At 37.9% G+C, this 22,042-nt stretch overlaps 1 protein-coding gene across 1 annotated transcript in view; it reads left to right on the top strand.

Annotated features, from left to right (window-relative positions):
* LOC109047536 (microtubule-associated protein tau-like) overlaps window positions 1-22,042 on the top strand; it is a 41,307-nt gene that overhangs the window by 8,685 nt on the left and 10,580 nt on the right. Inside the window, exons 2-9 of the mRNA XM_042733112.1 lie at window positions 8,924-9,109; window positions 10,387-10,482; window positions 12,909-12,929; window positions 13,834-15,021; window positions 18,057-18,091; window positions 18,669-18,732; window positions 19,519-19,751; window positions 20,173-20,277. Coding sequence (XP_042589046.1) covers window positions 8,941-9,109; window positions 10,387-10,482; window positions 12,909-12,929; window positions 13,834-15,021; window positions 18,057-18,091; window positions 18,669-18,732; window positions 19,519-19,751; window positions 20,173-20,277 — 1,911 coding nt within the window. The 5' untranslated portion in view covers window positions 8,924-8,940. The remainder of the gene's footprint in view (window positions 1-8,923; window positions 9,110-10,386; window positions 10,483-12,908; window positions 12,930-13,833; window positions 15,022-18,056; window positions 18,092-18,668; window positions 18,733-19,518; window positions 19,752-20,172; window positions 20,278-22,042) is intronic.

Below are 22,042 nucleotides of genomic sequence, written 5' to 3'. Positions count from 1 at the left end.
TAGCCTATGGAACATATTTTCTGCCTCATTCTGTGACAAGAAGCCACATCAGATTACAAAAGGAAGCATTTACCAGGTGTTGTGGAGTAAAAAGGTTATATTGTTGTCTTTTGTTGGACAACATGTTTAGAAATGTGAATACAAGGGACGTTTAGCTTTAGGCATTTTAATTTAAGCATGTTTAGCTTAGTTAACGGAAGGCTATCTGCTGCCATCACAGCAAGTGTAACTGCTGCATTCATGCACTCCTCGGATGCTCTTATTTCCCGAGTTGTGCTTTTAAGTCGGAATGTGAAAACAACATGGACACTCGTGTTACTACAAATATTTGTTGGATTTTATTATTAGAGCTTTCCGACTTGAGTTCACGTGCATTTTCTCAGTCGGGAAATTATTTTTCATGTGCGGTGCCGGTGATGATGCTGCTTACATCCATTTTGGAGAACCAGAGGACAAATATTTCAATCGATCGCTTAGGCATGTCACCGAAATGAGGCACCGAAATCTGCGTTCTGATTCAAGTACATACCGGTTACATAAGTACCGGTGCCATATTGGTAACCTTTAGTAACGCTATGCTCTGCTCACATGCTCTGATAATAATAGCTTTGTTTGGATAATTAGTCAAAAAAACAAAAACTTATTTCTGATTCTGTTACAAAGAAGTAAATAAAAATAATATATTGATATTTAATTTTAAGGTAACACTTTACATAAAGTTTCCACTAGTTCATGTTAGTTAATGTATTAAAGGGGTTATATGATGCGATTTCAAGTTTTCCTTTCTCTTTGGAGTGTTACAAGCTCTTGGTGCATAAAGAAGATCTGTAAAGTTGCAAAGACTAAAGTCTAAGACTAAAGATATTCTTTATAAAAGTTAAGACTCATCCACACCCTCCTAGAATGCCTCATTTAAACATGCCTCCACATGTCTACGTCACGATGTGGGAAGATTTGCATAACGGCGCCTAAATGTTCACGCAAAGAAAAAAGGCGTAACATTTGATTCTCGCTGTTGTATTCAGATGTGTGCAGCACATTTTATGGAGGACTGTTTCCTGATCCTGGGAGAGAAGACTACAGTGCCGACTATTCTGACTCACAGTCTGTAAGTACATTTACAAATGTAAAGGATTTGCCACTAATGATTCAAATGCGTGTTTTGAGCAGTGTAGAGCAGCAGTTCTCAATTCCAGTCCTCGTGACCCCCTGCTCTGCACATTTTGTATGTTTCTCTTATGGCTTCAAAGGCTTGTGCTATTTGAACGTAAGTGCCCTGTGAAGTGGACATCACAGGATATTCCGCCATGATTCCAGTTCGAAGCGAACATATATGTTCCATGCAAAGTGCATTGAAGTGTGCGAGATGTGAATTTAAATTGTATTTATTTACAGAGGTATATGATGTCACACTTGTCTGTGTGTGAAGACGATGCGTGTAGGGACCATGTCAATGGGAAAACAGTTCATGCACGGAGCTTACTTCTAACAAACTGATTATCTGAATTAGGTGTGTTAACAAAGAGAGACGTGCAAAATATGCAGAGCTGGGGGGCGCGAGGACTGGAATTGAGAACCGCTGGTGTAGAGTAGCACTTGTTTGTCGTATCTCCGATCAAAAATGCAGACATGGTTTTATGTTTACGTGGCGTGATGCAACGCAGCGCGTAAAAACACAGTATAAGTCATAATAATTTGTAATTAAGTCCCCACTGGATGCAACAAATGGCTCGTTTATAATGTATTTTTATTGTTATTGTCCTGTCACACTGGTGTTCTGACCAGGACACGCATCACAGTATGGCAAGGGGCGTAACATTTATGTCACATGCTTGAGGCATTTGGCCAATCACAATGCACTGCATACCTGGCCAATCAGACCACACCTCGCTTTTCAGACCGATGAACTTTGTAAAAAACGACGCGTTTCAGAAAGGCGGGGCATAGAGGAGAAACAATAATGTACAGTATGTGGAAAATAATGTGTTTTTTGAACCTTAAACTGCATAAACACATTTCATTACACCAAATACACAAAATAATGTTCTTTTTAGCAACATCATATGACCCCTTTAACTAACATGAACAAACAATGAACAATATATTTATTACAGTATTTATTAATCTTTTTTAATGTTAGTTAATGAGAATACAGTTGTTCACTGTTAGTTTATGTTAATTCAGTGTGCATGAAGTTTTAACAAGCACAACTATTGATTTTAATAATGCATTAGTAAATGTTGAAATTAAAATGAACTAAGATTAATAAATGCTGAAATTAACATTAACTAAGATTAATACATACTGAAGAACTATTGTTCATTCTTAGTTCATGTTAACTAAAGTAGTTAACTAATGTTATGCCCCTTAACATACTGTGATGGCGTCTCTCTGCACAACCACACAAAACCAATAAAACCCATTACAAACGAGGCATTTGTTGCATCCAGTGGGGATATAATTACTGATTATAATGACTTACACTGTGTTTTTACGCATTGCGTTGCGTATCGCGCCACGTAAACATAAAACAATGTCTGCATTTGTGATCGGAGAAACGTCAAACAACAAGCACTACTCTACACTGCTTAAAACTTGAGTTTGAATCATCAGTGGCAAATTCTTTATGAAACATGTACTTACAGGCTGTGAGTCAGAAGTGCCAGACTGTCCTTGCAAAGTTGGAGCTGCCTCACTTTATAGAACAGCCTTTGAGCATAGACACATTGTAGGCTAGTCTGCAGGTTCAGGAAACAGTCCTCCATAAAATGCATCACACACTGCGGGCTTGAGTGAATGGCGGCTGGCAGGTTAGAGAATGGCGCTACCGGCTGATTCGACAAAGGACACATGTGACGACCCCGGGCTGGACTCCGGTTCTTCTACTGTGAAAGCCGATCCAGGGATGTATGGACTTGATGTATTTCCTCAGCGACCAGCACGGATCAGCTCTAGGAATGAAGAAGCGGATATCGGCCTCCTTTGGAAGGTCAAAGTAGTTTCGCTTTCACAATGAAACACAGTGTCTCCACAACATGGCGGCAACAACAATACTACAGCGAGAATAAAAGTTACGCCTTCTTTCTTTGCGTGAACATTTGGGCAGCGTTATGCAAATCTTCCCACACAGTGACATAGACATGTGGGGTTGTGTTTAAACGAGGTGTTTTAAGAGGGCGTGGACAGGTCTTAACTTTTATAAAGAATATCTCTTTGGATTTGAGACTTTAGCCTTTGCAACTTTACAGAAATTTAATTGTGCGTTCTTGCCATACCAGATCATAATCATTACCATGATTACGAGATACCAACTTGTAAAAAGCGTTCATGTCCTTGCAGGACTTGTAATTACAACTTGTGAACTGGGGATTTTCTGAGAGCTACAAATTGTACCACCTGACCACCTCAGATTCATTAGGTGCTATGTTTAGGCATTGATAGTGCGATAGTGTGAACAGCTCCAAGTAGAAGTGTTGTCATCTCAAAATCACAGTAATTATGACATGGCGTGAATGCAGCATAAGTGTAAAACAAGTTACCATCGTGGTTCTGGCAGTTGCTTGTTGTACTCTGTGGTTGGCTTGTCAGTATCACGATATTGCAATATCGCAACAGCCCTTCACTTGCATTCCCCTAAGAAACTTAGGGTTTTGTAAGAGAACACATTGAAATATTATTTTTCATCCCATCTATATTTTTTCATCACCATATACCTTTAAGGGTTCTATAACCAATTAGAGTATACCAAATGGATAAGGTCATCAAACGGTCAGCAAATATGCCGTCTCAGACTAGTGACCGACTACGTGGATAAGTGTTCGTTGGCCACGCACAACCTCAAGAAGCCTTTTAGATCTGCCATGCTGCAGGATTATTTAGCTCAGTGTGCTCAGGCAAAATAACATGTGATCTGATGAGAGAGGACAGGGCTGTGTGGAGTGAAAATACCCACGATGCCCCAGTCCTTTAGATGTGATGGCAGCCTGTTGCACTGTTGCAGCAAAATCAGTGATAGTCCCTCTAGAAATTTTCTGTATCACACCATCATACAGTTGCAGGCTCTGTCTGTATGTGTCTGTCACTCTTTTTTTTTCTCTCGCCTGAAATTCCTTTATGATTTCATCCCCAAAGTGCTTTCTTTTTCTGTCTTCCTCCCTCTCTTTTTCTCGTTCACTGAATTCTTTCCTCCTGTGTGTTCCGTCTTTGTTTTGTTTCTCTCTCCATTCCGCCTACTCGCTCTTGTCCTTTCAGCTCAGAAACCCTCACACATTCCCTCTCTGTTTTGTCTTCCTCATCACTCGTTCTCCTTTCCAGGGCTCAGCAGTGAGGCTTATTTTCGTCTTTTTTTAAAAAAAAATTATGACTGATCTGGGCCAGTAATTCAGTAATTCTTTTACTGTCTAGATTTCACTAGCGCCACCAATGATGCATTTTAATTAGCAATGTGTATAAAATGTGTCATAAAAAACTACATTTTCATTAGGCATTTTTCATTCATTGTTTTATACTAACAAAAATAAAATAATAACTAATGTAATAAAATAAATAATAATATATTTTAAAAATGTAATATTAATGCTTAATGAAAATGTACCGTAGTTTTATTTTATGACACATTTTATACACATTGCTAAATAAAATGCATACTTGCAATAATATAAGCAAACTTGCGATAATAGTAGGAAATTTTACAGCTACTGTATAAATGTATCTCCATGACAGTTATAAATACATAAACACATAAGGATGATATACAATGCAAAACATTACTGATTGACGTATAATTTTAAACCCATTCATATTTCCAAATAGGAAAACTAACAACTACCAATTGCTTTGAAAATCAGATAATCTCTTAATTATTCATTTCAGTTTATATGATAAAAAATGCTTCATAATTGTTCCTGGATTTTGCTGAAAAAAGTCCAAAATTTCCAAAATGTGCTGTTGATCTGAGACTTGATTTTTTTTCTCCATAGAAATGCATTTGATTTTTTTTTTTTTTTTACAGTTCAGTTTGATTCTTGAATTTTAACTAATCAACTTGTAAATGTAACTACAACACGATTCAAGTAACTTTTTCTTTATTAACCCTCTAGTTAAAGAAATTTAAAGAAGAAATTAATGAAGTTGTCAACATGATGTAAATGTTAAACAAATCATGTGTTAAATATCTTTGCAAAAAAGATGCATAAACTACAACTACATCTTATACAAACTTGTCTTATTATATTATATTTTCAGAAATAATACAAGAAAAATGCTTAAAAAATGTTTTTCTCAAAAGTCAAGGTAATTCAAATTCAAAATGACTGAAGGTTTAACACCAGTAGACTATTAACTATAAATGTTCTGTAAAATCAATGAACAGCAGCTTTCAGTCTGTTACCATGATGCATTATGAAATTTCAGACATACAGTAGTAGTTCTATACAGGTTTTTTTATTCGATTACTGCTTTTCCATGTAAACATGGACGTTTTTGCACGTCTCTTGCAGCGTCTGATGCATGAAATGGCACTCTACAAATGCGGCGCTTGAGTTGAAAGAAATTTGACTCCCATCTTCCTGCATTTTCTCCTATTCCACTGCCCGCGTTGCATTCTTGTCAACACAAAAGTGCATTCTGTGTATGGCACCTAGTGATATATTCTAATCTATGGTCCTTCACAGAGCGCGTCACACGTGAGCAGTTAATCACATGCGCCGACATGCGATTGTATCATTCTTTTCTCTTTACTGTTAACATTTTAATGTTTGGTAATATTTATATTCATAATCATGATAAAATTGTGGCAAAACATTAAATTCGAATTAATCGATAAAATCTGAAAAATCGCCCAGCCCTACGTGATGCTCAATACGCCACTGTAAACCAAGTATATACAAATACATGCAAATAACAATGCAGTAAAGCAAGTGACATTTCTGTCAGAGGGCCCAAAACACCTAGACACTGGCCCCAGACCAGCATGCCATCCTTATTGTTGAGCTGTTCTGTTGCATTAGTGTACTACACATCTCTTTCCTTTTCCGCCCCCCTCCTTTGTCTTTCTCTCAGTCTCCATTTCCCTTTCACCCCCTCTTTTTTGCTCTCTCATTCTCTCGTGCTTTCTGCAGTAATGTGTCCTGAATATTGATGAGGTGAGAGTTGCATGTCCCTGGCTGCTGGCCAACGTATTACAATTCTCCATCTCACCCCTGCCCACTTCAGTCAGGGCCACCCCTTAGCCATATCGGCCACATGTCGCCCTGCGTTGTCTTTCAAGAGCCCTTCGCATTCCCAAGTCTACCCTTCATAAATCCAGCATTGCCCTTTCTGCTCCGTGCCAAGCCCTTAACCATGAAAAGACGAGAGAAACAGAAAGCGAGAGACATCCATCAGGCAGAAAGGCGTAGGCTTCTTAAAGGGCCACTGACATTCTCACTGCACTGCCAAAGAGGAATCACAATCATTCAGGTCAAGTGCACCAGCATGCTGAGCACCATGAACAGAGGCTGTTGTAAATCTGACTTCCAGCCAGAGGAGAACTAACTGCATGAGCACAAAACACAAATTCACAACAGAATGCTTCTGTAAATAGAAAACTACATGAAATCTCATATTGAACTATTTACTTTCTTAATACACATTTCTGGTTATTTATTGTGCATGCTATTGCGCAGAAAGAAAATGTTTGTCTTTTGTCAGGATGTAATGCCTTGCTCTGCTTACAGACTGGTTGATGTCATCAATCCCTCTTATTCTTGAGCCCCATCTGGTGCCTGCTTTCCACAATCCAGTCAATTCCCTATGGACAAATCAAGTGTTGAATTGAATTGTCCATGCATTCATAGCCTTCTAGCAAACATGGAATCACATGCCAAATAAACAAATTTTCCTCTTCTTTCCCATCCAGCATGTGCATCCTCGGGCTAGTTTATGCTAGTTAGTTAGTGGCCATTTGTTGATATTCTAGCTGGTGAACCAGCATAGCTGTGTTTTTTGCCAGCAAAACTAATTTGGTAAACCTGGCTGACCAGCATGGCATTGAAAGTGAAGTGAAGCTGATTGATTGACTTGCTGTTTAAACTGGTTAAAAGAAAAGCTTTAACCAAAACAATAAAATGTAAAAAAAATTAAATAATTAAACAGTAACCTGGGACTGGACTTAAAGAAATCATAAAAAGAATTGACATAGCCCCACATGTGCTATATTTCAGCTTTGTGTGAGGAACAGAAAAAAATGTAGTCATAAAAAATTGCATGGAACTATATAAGAACCAATGGCATTTGGAGATATAAATGTAATCTGACACCACTGAACTCATAAAGTCAGCTTGAAAAGTAAGTTGCAATCAACCTTTTTCCTTTATTGTGACATATCCAAGTGAAATGGTTTCTTGAATAAGAAGAAAATGTAGACTGGGACTTGATTTTGTCTATCAGGAGTTTATTGGTTTGTTTGTTTTTTGCTAATTCCTGTGATCATGTGAGTGACAGGTTGTTGGAAGGGGTGGATTATAGACTGATGGGGACACCAGCATACTGTGCTGTGTACCAGCATCCTAAACACACCATCTGCTGAGGTCCAGCAGCAAGGCTATCCTCTTTTTTTTCTGCAGTTTTTGAGCATTTTAGACATTGCTCCCCATTTTCCCACAAACATTTTTTGTAAATAAACCAGTCCCTAATGATATAGTGGTAGTTTTCACTGCTTATCTAGTTCTAGACTGACTGTGGTTGCAGATGGTTTTTAAGCTCTGTTTACTGATATCACAGCAAACTCTGAATAATGCATATGGATCCTGCGGGAGTCAGGCTTGAATTTGCACCACTGCTTCCTCAGGGAAACCTGGCTTGTGAGAGTTTTTTAGGAAGGTGGCAGATTCTCCCTGGGGAATTTGGAGAACGATACTTCCCAATCCTCAGCGCACTTGTGCAATCATTGGTACCGGGGACAAAACACTTTCAAGTACAAAGCATAAGGGAATTGTTCACCCAAAATATGAATGTCATTCCAAACTCATATGACTTTGTGGAACATGAAAGGTAAAAATTTAATGAGTGTTTTCCATATTCTTTGCCATGCAATTAGATTAAATGGTGACTGAAGCTTCCAAAGTACAAAAGAACCATGAATTGGTCCAGTCATACAGGTTAGGAATGAAGACCGAATTTTCATTTTTGGATGAACTATGCCTTTTGAAGGCCATTTTGGCTTCTGGTATTGTTCTATCCTGCTGGTCACTGCTGACTTTGAAGATGATGTAATTAACAAATGTAAACCCACCCCTGCAGCTTTGGCACTATTTTCAGCTCCACAGCAATTCTTGTCGAAAACAACTTGGTTTTCATTATGACCCTCACATCCAGATGACCTTGCTGTGTGGGTCTCGGAGCGCAGGTGAAACATTTGGGTGTCCGATTACATACACGTGGGTCGTCGACAAAAAGGAAGGAATGGGGTGTGACAATGGTGCATGTGAGCCATCTAATCCATTTCGAACACTAATGGAATTCATGTTTATAGGCATCCTGTGTGGAGGAGATGGATGAGAGTGTCCACTTTACTGTCTCAAGTGTGGATTTACTAATCGCTCTGTTGGGACTACATAAGTTCGGCTTAATCTTTGTACAAAGTATAAAACAGAACTGCTAAAAGGAAAACCACATTCTTAGTTGTAACAGTAAGCACACACTCAGACACACACACAGCACATCAGCGACCATAAGTAAAAGAACAGGATATGGCTTTCTCTGGGTGTGCTTTAAGAGAAAGGAAAATCTCAGTGGCATCAATCCATCATTTAATACCTTCATATAATATCTCGTCCTGCTCTCTTCACTGGATGAAAGGCTCTGGTACCTTCTACCTGCAGCACTTATTTGTCACATTGCCATGTTAAATCCCTGTTAATTGTTTTCTGTTTTAACTCTACAGACTGAAATCATCTCAAAATGGAACATCAGGACCACATGAATTCTGGACAGGTGGGTGACTCTCAGCACTCTCCTGGGAGCAACATAGCATCTGGTGTAGGCAACATGACCATCGATGACAGCCATCAACAAGACATGAAGAATGGGAGAGCAGCACACATGGGAACGGGTGATGGGCCAGTGAAAGGTCTGTATAAAGAGGAAAAAATGTAGGTACTGTAATAAAAAGAGGAAAAAAATTGTTAGGCTGAAAACCCCCTTTTCCCCACAAAGCACAGAAGAGCTGAGTGATACTCATGGCAGTGTGTTTTTTTGCTTATGTCTTGTCTCATACTGGGAAACCTGACACATACGTTTTTAGTGATATGATTATTTTTTGAGAAGGATTTGAATGTCTGTGAAGATATTCATTCATTCAGGTCAATGGCAAAATGTCTTGTTGAATATATTTGTTGGGCATTATTTTCATGTGTTGAAGGACAATGGAGATGACAATCACAATTTCCACCTTCAGAGAGATGGTTTACACAGTGATTGTGAGTCTTATGACAATGTGGTACACAATCCCTTAAATTTGAAGGCATCCCCACCAAAGATTTCCTACTGTCAATGGAAAACCTGGGAAACAAAAGAAAAAAATTACATGATTTACAGGTTTGGGAAAGTCAGAGAAACGAATAAACCGCATGGAAAAATTGTGGAAATAGCTATGTAGAAAATATATTTTCCTAGCTATGCAAGAACTTGCTTTTTAAATATATTTGCTATAACTAAAAAAATACATTTTTAAAAATCCTTTTCCTTAGAATTTTGGACATGGGATGTCTTCAACTGTCGGAAAATGATGTTCAGTTAAGAATAGCTTCTATAAGACATTTGCCTGCATTGTGTGTTCATAATAGTTTTTTCAAAATTTTAAAATTTGGTCATATAACATTGATTGTAGATTTGTTTTTTGGTTTCTTATGATATATGCTTGGATGAGACTCAGATGTGAGGAAATAGGTCAAAGTTTACAAAAAAAAAGAGTAATCTGTCTTACGCACTTTGGATTGTTCTGGCACAAATGACAAGCTTTCAGCAAGCCCCAGGCTCCCTCACAGAGCACAGACGAAACATTCTTATCAACCAGCAACCTGAAATTCCAGCTCAGTTGTGCTGGCAGAAGTCATCAGAGCAGAATGTCTCTAAAATGACAAATTCTGTAAAAATAAAGTTAAAAACAGCATGACGCTGACTTTTAGAGTTAGTTTGCCCATTACGAAAAGCTGTTTGAAATCCAATTATAGCTTTTGTCTCAGGAACATACTAACAGATGCATCGAGGTCCTTTTGTACTTCATCCTTTGTTTAGAAGACAGCTAGAAGACTATAAGCAAATAGAAATATAATTTTTGCTTTGTTTGCCATCTAAACCACCTCAGTCCTCTGCTGTCCAAACTAAAAGTTCACTGTTCTCTCATAGAGGACACACATGAACCAGCGACTGAAGTGACCACCCCAAAGCCTGTTTTGGAAGAATCCGAACCCAAGCCCTCCTTTGATAAAGATGTGCCATTGGGTATGACCCTCCACACTAAACTACAGCTGTGCCGCTCTACTTCCCTGTACTGTCCTGTCTGTTGCTCAGCTTCATAGGGCCAGTTCCCTTGATCCCATTACTCCCTATTATGCTTTGATTTGACTTTCGTTTTGGACACAGCTTTGATTCATTTCCCAAGGATGCAATGCAACTACATAGTATGTATCATATTCAATATTCTGCATAATTATCAGTGAAATTATTCATTAAATAACTGGCACTTGAATGTTTTTTGCAATGAAAGCCAGCCTCTCATATTTCTCATGGACAAATGAGAGTGCTTGATACAAATTTAGCCATTTATCGTCCACACATGCTGCTTTTATTCTGTTACTATGCTTTGATTTCCAATGGACGGCCCTTCCAGGTGGTTTTGCAGTTTTAATTTAAATGCCTAGCAACATAAAATATTTTTCTCTTATATTTTTCCAAATCCAGTCTATATGGTTCCCACGGTCATAGAAAAAATGGAAAAATCTGAGCATTTGAAAGTGGCTTGGAAAAGTCTTTAACTTTAAATGTCAAATTATATAACAAATTTATAGTGACAATAAATTTCCCTGATTATGGCATTTATGGAGAAAGCCAAATCCTCCATTTAGCCACGTTCAAACCTCTTGTGTTTTTACAAACCGACTGATGTACAAATAGAAATCATAGTCGATATATATATATATAAATGTATGTAATAATAATTAACAATAGAAAAAGATGTGGTATAAACAGTGGGAGCCTTAACACTAACATAAGAATTTACGCTTGTAAGAAGTTTCCAAAAATAAATGCTTATTACATTGTTAACAGTGAAAATTACACTTTTTTGGACCAGAAATAAGGCTGGAACCTCTCGGGAGTGACCTTGCCATGTTCTTTGAAGCGTTTTGGAAACTTGAGTTGAGTTGTTTTTCGCTGATGCTGTGATATGCTGATGTAAAGCAGCACTGAAAAAAATCACTGAAAGCTAATTGCATGCCTTCAAGGTTGCAAAAGGAAGTAGTGTTCCTGAGCAACATAACTATCTCTTTAAAGGATTCAAGGAAAGTAAAAGCCCAGAATACTTGTCATAGAGCAATTAGGCAGGTCTACTCTACCCTTCCTTTTGCATAAGAGAATAATGTAAGTTCTGGGCAGGGTGAGTACTAGACTAAATAGTAGTGCCCAGAGCATCCATTTGGTATTTTACATGGTGAATTAGTAAGTGAGTAAATGAAATAAGCACTAGAATTGCTAATGGCTTAGATAGATGTACCTGTCTGGTGCCATGACCCGGACATATAGGCTATAATAATAAAATAATAATTTGAAGAATTATTGCTATTATTAAATCAAAAGTGTTAATAACAGCTTTAATTATGATGATTATTCTCATTATTATTATTATTATTATTATTATTATTATTATATAATATTGCAGTTTAAACATATTTACACTTGCATGAATTAAAAAAAGGGAAATAAGGGCGCTGTATGTCACACTACAGAAGCCTTCACATGTTCTTCACACATCTGAGTTTATTTGAAGCACTCACATAACAATACTTCTCACAAAAGAGAGATATAATAATGCACATTTAATGGAATTCTGTAGTCGCTTAATTTATTTTAATTGCACTATTTGACTTTAAATTAGAATTTATAGTGTATAATAATTGCACAAATGAATATATTTGCACAAAATATAATAATAATATAAATAATCACACATACACAAAACACAATAAGTGCCATTACATAGGACATTCAGTATAATTACCTCACAAAAGTTCAAGGTCTGAGTGAATGGACTTCAAGACAAGCTTCATTTATCATTTACTTCCCAGAACCACAAAATCATTGATCTTGTCAGAGAATTAGTCTAGTTGAGACAAAGGCATTAAGATGGCGTTACACATGTTGTATGCTGTAGTTCTATGAAGTTGGGAGTGATGTAAATGTATTAGACTACCATTAGCCATCAGCTGAATATTTCATGTTAAAGAACATGTTGCTGATGTTTGCAGTACGGCAGAAATAGGTCTGCAACTTTAATGGCTACTAAGTTCACTTTACATTCAAGCTCCTTGCTTGTTATGAACTGCCAGAGAGATCAAATGTCTATAAAGTCATTCATAATGTAGAATTTCTCCATTCATTTTATATGATAAACCCATTTTACTTTAAAGCTATAGAGAAAGGGTTAACTTTAAAAAAAGTTCTTTGATAAGCAGTGTGCTTGTCTGACACCCATCGATGACATAAAATCAGCATCTTTACAAGACATTTTATTAGCAAAATTACTTGTAATAAGATCAGTTCACCTACTGAACTGAGTAAAAGAATCCCAAAGCTGCTGTTAATGTTCTCTGTATCTCATCTGTTCTTTTGACTTGCTTCCATGTGATCAAACAACTTTGACCGGTCTGGAGGGACAGCAGGAGCTGGAGAAGGTATGGTGGGCTCACCACCCCCTTATCCCCCTGCAATGTAAAAGTTCAGAGGATTTATATCTAAACAAACCTGGGCTCATATACCACCACAATTTCATTGCATTGCTTGCACATAAATGCAAAAATCAAATAAGAGATCTCAGTGGGAACCACTTCTATATTCTTTCTAATTAAATCTGTTTATACTGGCTCTATCTTGCACCACTGTATCTAAGAAATGAAAAGTCTTGAGAATATCAAGGATTCCAATTAAAACTATAATTAAATGCATTCAAAATCCTTCAAATCCATTCACAGCACAATGTGAAACATATGCTTTACTGCTCAGATCAGATCCAGAAGGTTCTATCTGTGCATTAAATGATACTTGCTAATGGACAATGCACCAATACATTTTGCTACCAGTCATCAATGCTTTACACACTGAAGCTCACAGAGATGTTGTGGGTCATTGTGAATATTGTCTGATTGGCCAGTTGATACTGTTATTTATGGTTTTGATTGTTTTTGTTGTGTTTGAGTGAAGAGGCACTTTTGTAAGCATTGATCCCATAACCCCTTGACCCTACTGTACTGACCCTCTCATTTTGCCACTGTAGTTACCAATTTTTTTTAAGTATGTTGTAGTGTGCTGCTTGCTAATTTAGATTACCAAGCATCAATTTTGTAAAAGTACCTTTAACTCAAATTTTTGGACTGTTTAACTTGACATGAAAACAGAAACTTGTGTTTTGTGTTGTGTTTGAGCCCCTTACGTGGTTCTGTGCTTTTAGTTCCTTTCAGTTCCTTGATTCCTTTTCTTTTCATCTTCTAATGTTGACTGTGGAGAGAGGGTGGTTGAGTGTTGCTAATTCTGCAGTGTTGTCTGTGGCTGTTCCCATTATTCTGCCTTTCACATCATCAGAAGAGTTAACACCCGGAAGCCCGCCCGAGAGTGGCCGGAGCAGTGCGGCATCAATGGATGGGGAGGGAGAGCGAGAGAATGGGGAAAAGGAGAGCTCTGTCAGCCCAAGAGGGTCTCCAATGTCTCCACATCCACTACCAACCACTCTTGCTGATGATTTGTGTTCAGGGATCACAGGTTTTGATAGCCATGTGAAGAGGAGTCCCTCAGAAAAGATGACTGACCATCATAGTGCCAGTGGATCTGAGGAGGAGAAAGAAGAAAATGAAATGGATAAGTCTGAGAGAAGATTTTCTCCTGGTGTGGAAGAAGCTCCCAAAAGTGCTATCAACATAAAAGAGGTTGAAGAAGAGGACAAAGTAGTTAGTGATGAAGAAGAGGAAGAAACTGGAGTTTCCTTGGTGCTCAGTTCTGTCACCCCAGACTTGTCAACCCAGAAAGACGACAACATTGATGACGAACATGAAACCCCTACTCATCTTCGCATGACCCCAGAGGAAGCTAAAAAACGTGGTCTATCATTTGACTACACAGAACCTCAGTATCCTCATCAGGGTGGTCCTGTGGGCTGGGAATGCAGCTCTGACAAAACACCACCAGAAAGCAAGAGCCCCGACTCCTGCAGGGCGGATCCGGGATCACCTCTCTCTCCCAGTGCTGCTGCCGACCGTACCCATGTGGAATCATCTCTAACAGACTTCCAAACAGATGCTCGGAAGGAAGTAGAGGTACCAGACCCTGGACAAGAAGAGGAGGCGACAACTGTTCCTCTGTCTTCCCAAGAAGTTGCTGCACCCAAAATGGAGCCTATGGCACAGAAACATAGAGAACCTGAAGAAGCAAAAGAGATCAAGCGGGAGAAATATTTGGAGACGAGCGATGATGATCGCATTGATATGGAGAAGGTCCAGCCTGTTGACACACCTGAGCCTATTGCCACTCCTGAAACTGTTACCACTCCCGAACCTGTTGCCGCCAAAGCTAAGGATGCTGTTAAGCCCAGCGCCCAAGTAATGCCCACAAAAGCACCAAGCAAAGAAGCTCCTGTCAAAGAATCTCCAGCCAAAAAAACAAAGAAACCCGTCGCTTCAGTTGCTGCCCCTCCTTCCCCTAAATCTGCTCTCAAACTTCAGAAATCTCCCTCTAAAGATGCTGCTCCGGCCAGAAAAGCAAGTGTCCCATCCAAAGGTCTGTTTTTCTGCTCTGTTCCTCCGAACCCCTCACAGATCTTCTTTATTTCTCCTTCCCTTCTCTTCTTTTTAAAGTAGATCAGTAGGACTATGCAGCACCCTTTCTGAAAAGCACACACTACGATAAGAGTGTGTTCTGTTGAAGAAACGGACTGCTTGTAACCACAAAACCTCTCTCTCTCTTGATCTCTTCTACTTCCCTCTCTGTGTGTGTTCAGTGTTATTTCGCTTGTGTCTGTGACTAACTCTGTGCATTGATTGACCGTTACCGCTGGCACAGTTTTCACCTGCCCCTCTCTGTTGCATGTCACCTGTGCATGTATATTGAATGTATCACTCACAGAACTGTGCTTTACCTTTACGGGTCCACCCCTTTCCCAGATGTCTATTTTATTAAACACAACCAAGTGGACCCAAAGGCCCATGCTGATGGGGTTGACTATAACACATGCTGAAAGGGGAAGGTCAGCAATTGCTGCTGGGTTCAAGACAAAAGCCCTCTAAATGTCTCCCACAGCTGTGCAGACATCTTATACAAAAAGATCAGACAAGCTCACTCAATAATGTGAAATTCATTTTTGCAAATAATCTCAAGGCAGTCTTTTGGCGCTCAGCAATTTAGCAAACTAAGTTTGGTGCTTGCAAGGCAACTTGCTAAATCAATCTGCTCATCTTCTCCACAGTTTTTTTTTTCTTTTTTTCTTTTTTTTACTTTGTAGGCTTGGAAATAAACTAACAAACAAATAAAATGTATGTTAGAGATTAATAAATAAAATTAATTAATTAATTTGCCATTTGTTTCATCTGCCACTGAATTCTCCATTCAGAACTGTGACTGGGATTATGTCATTGTAATATTTGTATTTTGAATTGCAGTTGGTCTTTTTTTCTGCATACATTTGCAACTGGTCCTCTCTTATCTGTATACATTTAATCATCTAGAGCAACTGTGAAAGTGTCAAGTTATGTGTTGATTCTTGTGCAAAGTAAAATAAGATGCATCTTCAGTGTCATGACAGCAGCAATGACAGTTCTGATGGTGCATTTAATTTACACAGATAGAAAGCTTAAAGAGCAGGTCATATGGTATTTTAAGGTGTCCTAATATTGTGTTGGAGTCCCCTACATCAGGTTTAAATGCATCTAAGGTCAGAAAACATTGTAATTTTCTCAGAATATACATTTAATATTAGAGTCATTTGCCAATGATTAGGAAATGATTCGTTTCAAGCAAGTTCGGAGCAAGCCCCTCCCTTCCTCAAGCCTACTCTGCTCTGATTGGTCAGCTGGCCAAACCTGTTGTGATTGGCACAGAGAGGAGTCCTTGAGCCAGTTAGCCAGCGTTACCATTGACAAAGCACCTTTACATAAAACAATAATATAATCAATCCGTTCTTATAATGACATAAAATACAAAAACACTTATGCAAGCGAATCGTGCCCACAGCTAAAGTTTAACTGCTAAACTGTGAACACTTAAAACAATAATGATGGGTACGTTAGCCAAGTGCTAATGTGACTAACTGATGGAACAATACAGTTTGTAAACCAAAATATGTCTACTGTAATGTTTGAAGAACGACAGACAAAAGGCGCTTTTAATCAGAACACAGAACAGTTGTATCACAGGAGCACCAGCCGAAATCACTCATCTCTCCCGCATTAACCCTGTAACTGCCAGTGCAGCACAATAAACAGCAGTTTCACAATTATTATAAAGTCTGTGTGCTACACTACATTCTTTATTATTAAACAAAGTAATTAGAACAACGTCAGTCTACATTAATCGACATATTCTTAGGTTCACTGCAAATTTTTAGAACTACTTCAGTAAGACAGTAATATCGTGCTTTACCTGGAAACCTAAAGCTGCACTAGGTATACATCACATATTGGCACAAAAAAATTATATTTTGAGCACTCAATTGAAAATGTACACCTAACGTATCAATCGTACTACTTACAGGCCGTGGTTCAGAGAGCTTGTTAGTCCAAATTAAGAAGATTAGAAGCCAACGAAGATAAAAGCCCAGATTAGAGAAGCAGTTCTTAATAAAATGACAAGCACACAACAAAAGGCTCGAATTGTATTTCTGTGGTATCCTTGAACACCACGTCTTCTCAACATGATGTAAACGCACTAATAGCAAAAGTGTTTGTGGGCAGATCAGACTCTGTTCGTATTTCGCGGGCAGGGGGGGATTATGCAAATGTGTTACCCAGTGACGTACACCGGTAACAGGCAAAAGAGTCGAAAATATAACAACTCGTTACGGCGATTCAGAACCGACTCTCTCTTTTGAGAGACAATACCTTTATTTATCATGCACTTTTTTGATTAACAACTTTGCAGATTGTTTTCATTTAAGGATAGCTACGTTATAAACTGCAAAAGAGAGATTTTTCAAAAACCCATATGACCTGCTCTTTAAAACCTATTTGTTTGCTGCCTTGCAAGCACTGCTGTTTACTTCGGGGAAAGAAAATCTACAGTTTTTTTTTCCTGTACAAGGTTAAAACTTTCTTAATTCTTTGCATTTTGTAATAATAAAACAAGGTTGAGCACAAATCGAATGATGGATGAAAAGGTGGTTGTTGTAGAAGAGTTTTTTGAAAGTTTACATTTTGTCATCATTTACTAACCCAGTTTTCAGTGATTTCGATCTGTTTCTTCTATAAAGCTAAAGAATGACTTCATAAGATTTAGAATAAACTTCCCTGTTTCATGGAAGAAAGAAACTCATGCAGATTTGTAAGAGAGAAACAACATGAGGGTGAGTAAATGATGACAGAATTTCCATTTTGTAATAAGTGTTTGTTTCTTAATGCCTATCATAAACAAACATACAAAAATGAAAGGCTGGAATAGCGTCACAGCTGATAAATCACATTGAGCACTGATGTAAAAACATATCAACATAAACTTTTCTTTGAATCGAGTAGACTGACATCTAGATACGTTTTAAATCTCGATTCAGGCCACCAAAATGTGAATATATGAGTTTACATTTACTGTTCCTTCTTTTCTTACAGCCAAGGCTGGAGCGGGGGCAACTCCAGACAAAAAGGTACAGTCATTATCATGTGTAATATTATGGTTTGTTGGAAAAGCAGCTGTAAAGTCTGTAGCCAGATTAGTTAAAATACACAACAACTGAGAGGAGTCATTGATTTGTTTTTAAATCGATTTACACTTAATTGAAATGATCTTCAATTTTAGTCTGAAATTTGGTATTTTTTGTTTTATTTTCCCTTGCATTTTAGCATCTCTTTAATTTTTAAGTTAATTTACTGACCGCTTTTAGCCATTGTTTAACATTTTTGTCTTTTATCACCATCTCAAAAAATGTAAGATAACCACCACAACCCCGCGTTGCAAAAGCTAGACCCACTTCTGCCCCCTTAAGAGGGTCTTCAGTCTCAGGCATCCCCAGCAAAAAACCCTCAGTCTCTTCCTCAACTCCACCATGTCGCTTTAGCAGTCTAGGCTCTGCAAACTCTGTAAAAAGGCCCAACAGTGCAGAAAGCGAAGCTAATGAATGGATTTCTGTCATGTTTTGGTTGTATTGTTGGATTTAAATGGTAATATAATTATAAAAAGGCATAAAACTTAGTATTAGCAACATTTTTGTTGCTTATATTTAGGCTGGAGATGCCAAGACGAAGACAGTGGGTGCCAAACCCCAAGGAGTTGGAACTAAAATCCCTGGTAAGTGATTTTTAGATGCATTTTTTTTCAAGGGTCCACATGAATCTTTGTTAAGTACCATGAAAAGGAAGGGTACTTGGTGACTCAGCATTTAATTTCCCTTCCTGACAGTTTGAAAAGGAAATTGAACATTATTATGTGAACTAAGCACTTTCAGGCAATGGAGTCCTCACAATTTACAACACAATTCCCTTTTTTAATGCATTTTCCCATGGCATAAGCCCACCCCAGCATTCAGCATGACATGGCAAATGAAAGTGCACTGATTACAAATTCATAAGCGAGTAAAACCTGGGCATATTTGTGTTTCAGTGTATTCACTGCAAGGCAAACTGCAAAAGTGAGCACACCTTCCCATCATTTTACTGTGTACGATTTAACTAGTCTTCAGGAAGTACACAATATCTGCCTACTTGAAATGGGTTATAAAATCCCAAGGGAATGGTTCTCTTTTTATAGCGAATTTACATGATTGATTTGTACCACTTTGATTTGTGAAATGCAGCTGCTTCACAGATGGAGCAGTGAAAGGCAGGACCAGGGTTCATTGAAAGAGGTAAAAGAGGCCTCTTTTGTGCAGTAGCCAATCGAATGCTTGCAATCGACAAATCTGCACAGTTTAAATAATAAAAACAGTGCACAAAATTCCATGAAAGCTTCTATATATTCCATAAAATTTCAAAGATAGGCTAGAAAGGCACAAAAAACTTTTTACTTTAGGATAATTAAATAATCAGAAGAGCAAAAAAGGAGGAAAGTATATGGTCTTTTGTTTTTCATCGTCAGCTGACTCACCTAAAACCCCAGACCGTAGTGGTTGCAGCAGCCCAGCCAGTCGGTCCTCTACCCCTGGACAACAGGTGAAGAAAGTGGCGGTGGTGCGCACCCCTCCTAAATCACCTAGTTCAGTGAGATCTCGTGCCCCCATTGCTCCTGTTGCACCCATGCCTGACCTGAAGAACGTCAAGTCCAAGATCGGCTCCACTGAGAACATCAAACACCAGCCTGGAGGCGGGAAGGTAATTCTGTCATGCCTGATTTTCAACTGGTAAAATCAAATGTCTGAAAACAAAGCCAGATGGTTTGGATGCATTTATTGTGAAGTTGAAAGACTTTGATACTATAAAGCTCTAGGAGACAACTTTGACCCTGTCTGCTGGAAGTAGGCCAATCATTTTTTATGTGGACATTTGGATTATTTCTGTCTGAACCCCATTCCTTAGGTTCAGATATTTGACAGAAAAGCCTATAATAAAGTTCACTCACGTTGGGGACTGTTAGTTAACCTTTTTTTAAGATTGTAAATTGGAAGTACGTCAACACAAGAAAAGCAATTTTATGTCTTTAACAACTGAAAAAAACCTTTTTGCAGAGCCTGGGATCTGCAGATCAACTCAAAGCATCAGGTTAACACTCTTGACTCTCCTTGTCCTTTTCCAGGTGACTATTGTTCAGAAGAAGATCGACTTTTCTAATGTTCATTCTAGATGTGGATCCAAAGACAATATCAAGCATGTTCCTGGTGGTGGTAATGTGAGTAACCGGTAGGGTTAGAACTCCTTGCTCTGAAAAATAGTGTAGTTAGAAGCAGTTAACATTAGATATAGTTGTAAAATAGTGTAGAAAATAGAGAAAAACAACCAAATATAGCATTGTCTGGAGAAGTTAACTCTAGTCACCGAATGTCAGAGCCAGTCTGCAGATTTGAGTTGACAGATTCCATAGAGAATCGCGTTATGTATGATAGTCACCAATTCCAATTTTTTAGGATCGTTCAGAGAGTGTTTGGTAGTGCTCCAGAGCTGTTTTGTCGATTTTGTGTGTTTGGTTTGTTTTTTTGTGTACTTCTACTTTTTTAAGTAATTTTTTAAATGTGTAATTTTACTTTTACTTAAGTATATTTTGTTTGAAGTATTGTACTTAGCTACATTTTAAAACACATTAATTACTGAGTAAAAAAAAAAATAATAATTGCTCCCTGTAAACTACGTCAGTAAATAATGGGCAGGAGAGCAAACTGGCGCTAAAATCACAAGAAAGATGCAGACGGACAAAACAGGCGTTAGTGGTATAGACAACGCTGAAAACGAAACCCTGTCATATTCTGAAGTTGAACTCGAAGGAAATTAAGTGAACCCCTGGCCATATTTATGCTCTATTATGCAGTGTAAGCTATGCTTACCTAGGGAGACCAAACTAGCAGCTTATAAAATCTCGACAACACATCAACCCTTCGCAAGCATGTAATGTTAGAGGTAAGCTAAATAATTGCATCGTTGGATTGGTGGTTAAAATGAAGCTTTGACATTTTAGCAAGAGGTTTTGCACAAATTAGCCAAAAAGACAGTGTTGCAGAGTGTGCGATATATACCTGTATCATCTGCCATAATATCATAATTGTTGTTTTAATGACATGCGCGTGCATTTATAGTGCGTTCTTTCACTGTGTGATTCAGTAATGTTGAAATGCATTTAGAATGATCACAAAATTGAAGATATAGGGGCAGAAAATTTACGTAAATAAATAAATAAATTTCCTCCAAAAATCATCATGATTACACACACACACACACACACACACATATATATATATATATATATATGTATATATTTTTTACAACAGGTCAGTAGGCTAGTTACTTAAGTGACTTGCGTTTTAGACACCATATTGCCTGTTTTTGCTCTATTTCTACAACAAAAAATAATTCCAAACACAGCCACCATAGCACAGTTTCGCGTCTCTGAGCAATGACAGTGTTTTGTTCCTGAATGAATCAACTGTTTGAATGATTCGGTTCAATCGCAATGACTCACTTATTAACAGTGACTTGCTGACACATACTGGCCATTTTAATTTTACATTTAAAGTATCTTTTGATTTTTTTTTTTTTTTTAATAATTATTTTTTTATATTTTCAAATGAGTATTCAACATTTTACGTCTTGTATATCAAAACATTATTCATGCATTTGTAACTGCAGGTTAAATGCATTCTTGTCCTGCACTAAACAGTGTGTAAATAACTAAATCTAAATGCCACTTCCGATGAAGCTTCTGCATTTCCTCTGCATTGAAAAGATGAGTTTGTTGATACTGATTTGCCTGGTAACAGCCTAAATGTCTTATTATTCAAAATAACTGATTCCTTTAATTAAAAACAACTAGTTTGAGATTAATAGGCCTATCCCAGGAGTGTCAAACTCAGTTCCTGCAGAGTTTAGTTCTAACCCTGCTCCAGCACACATATCATGTAGTTTTCAAATAAGCCTAAATGATTAGATTAGCTGGATCAGGTGTCTTTTAATTAGGG

The sequence above is a fragment of the Cyprinus carpio genome, chromosome A3, assembly GCF_018340385.1.
Source record: "Cyprinus carpio isolate SPL01 chromosome A3, ASM1834038v1, whole genome shotgun sequence".
NCBI lineage: Eukaryota > Metazoa > Chordata > Actinopteri > Cypriniformes > Cyprinidae > Cyprinus > Cyprinus carpio.
This window is presented reverse-complemented; position numbering and strand designations above follow the sequence as displayed.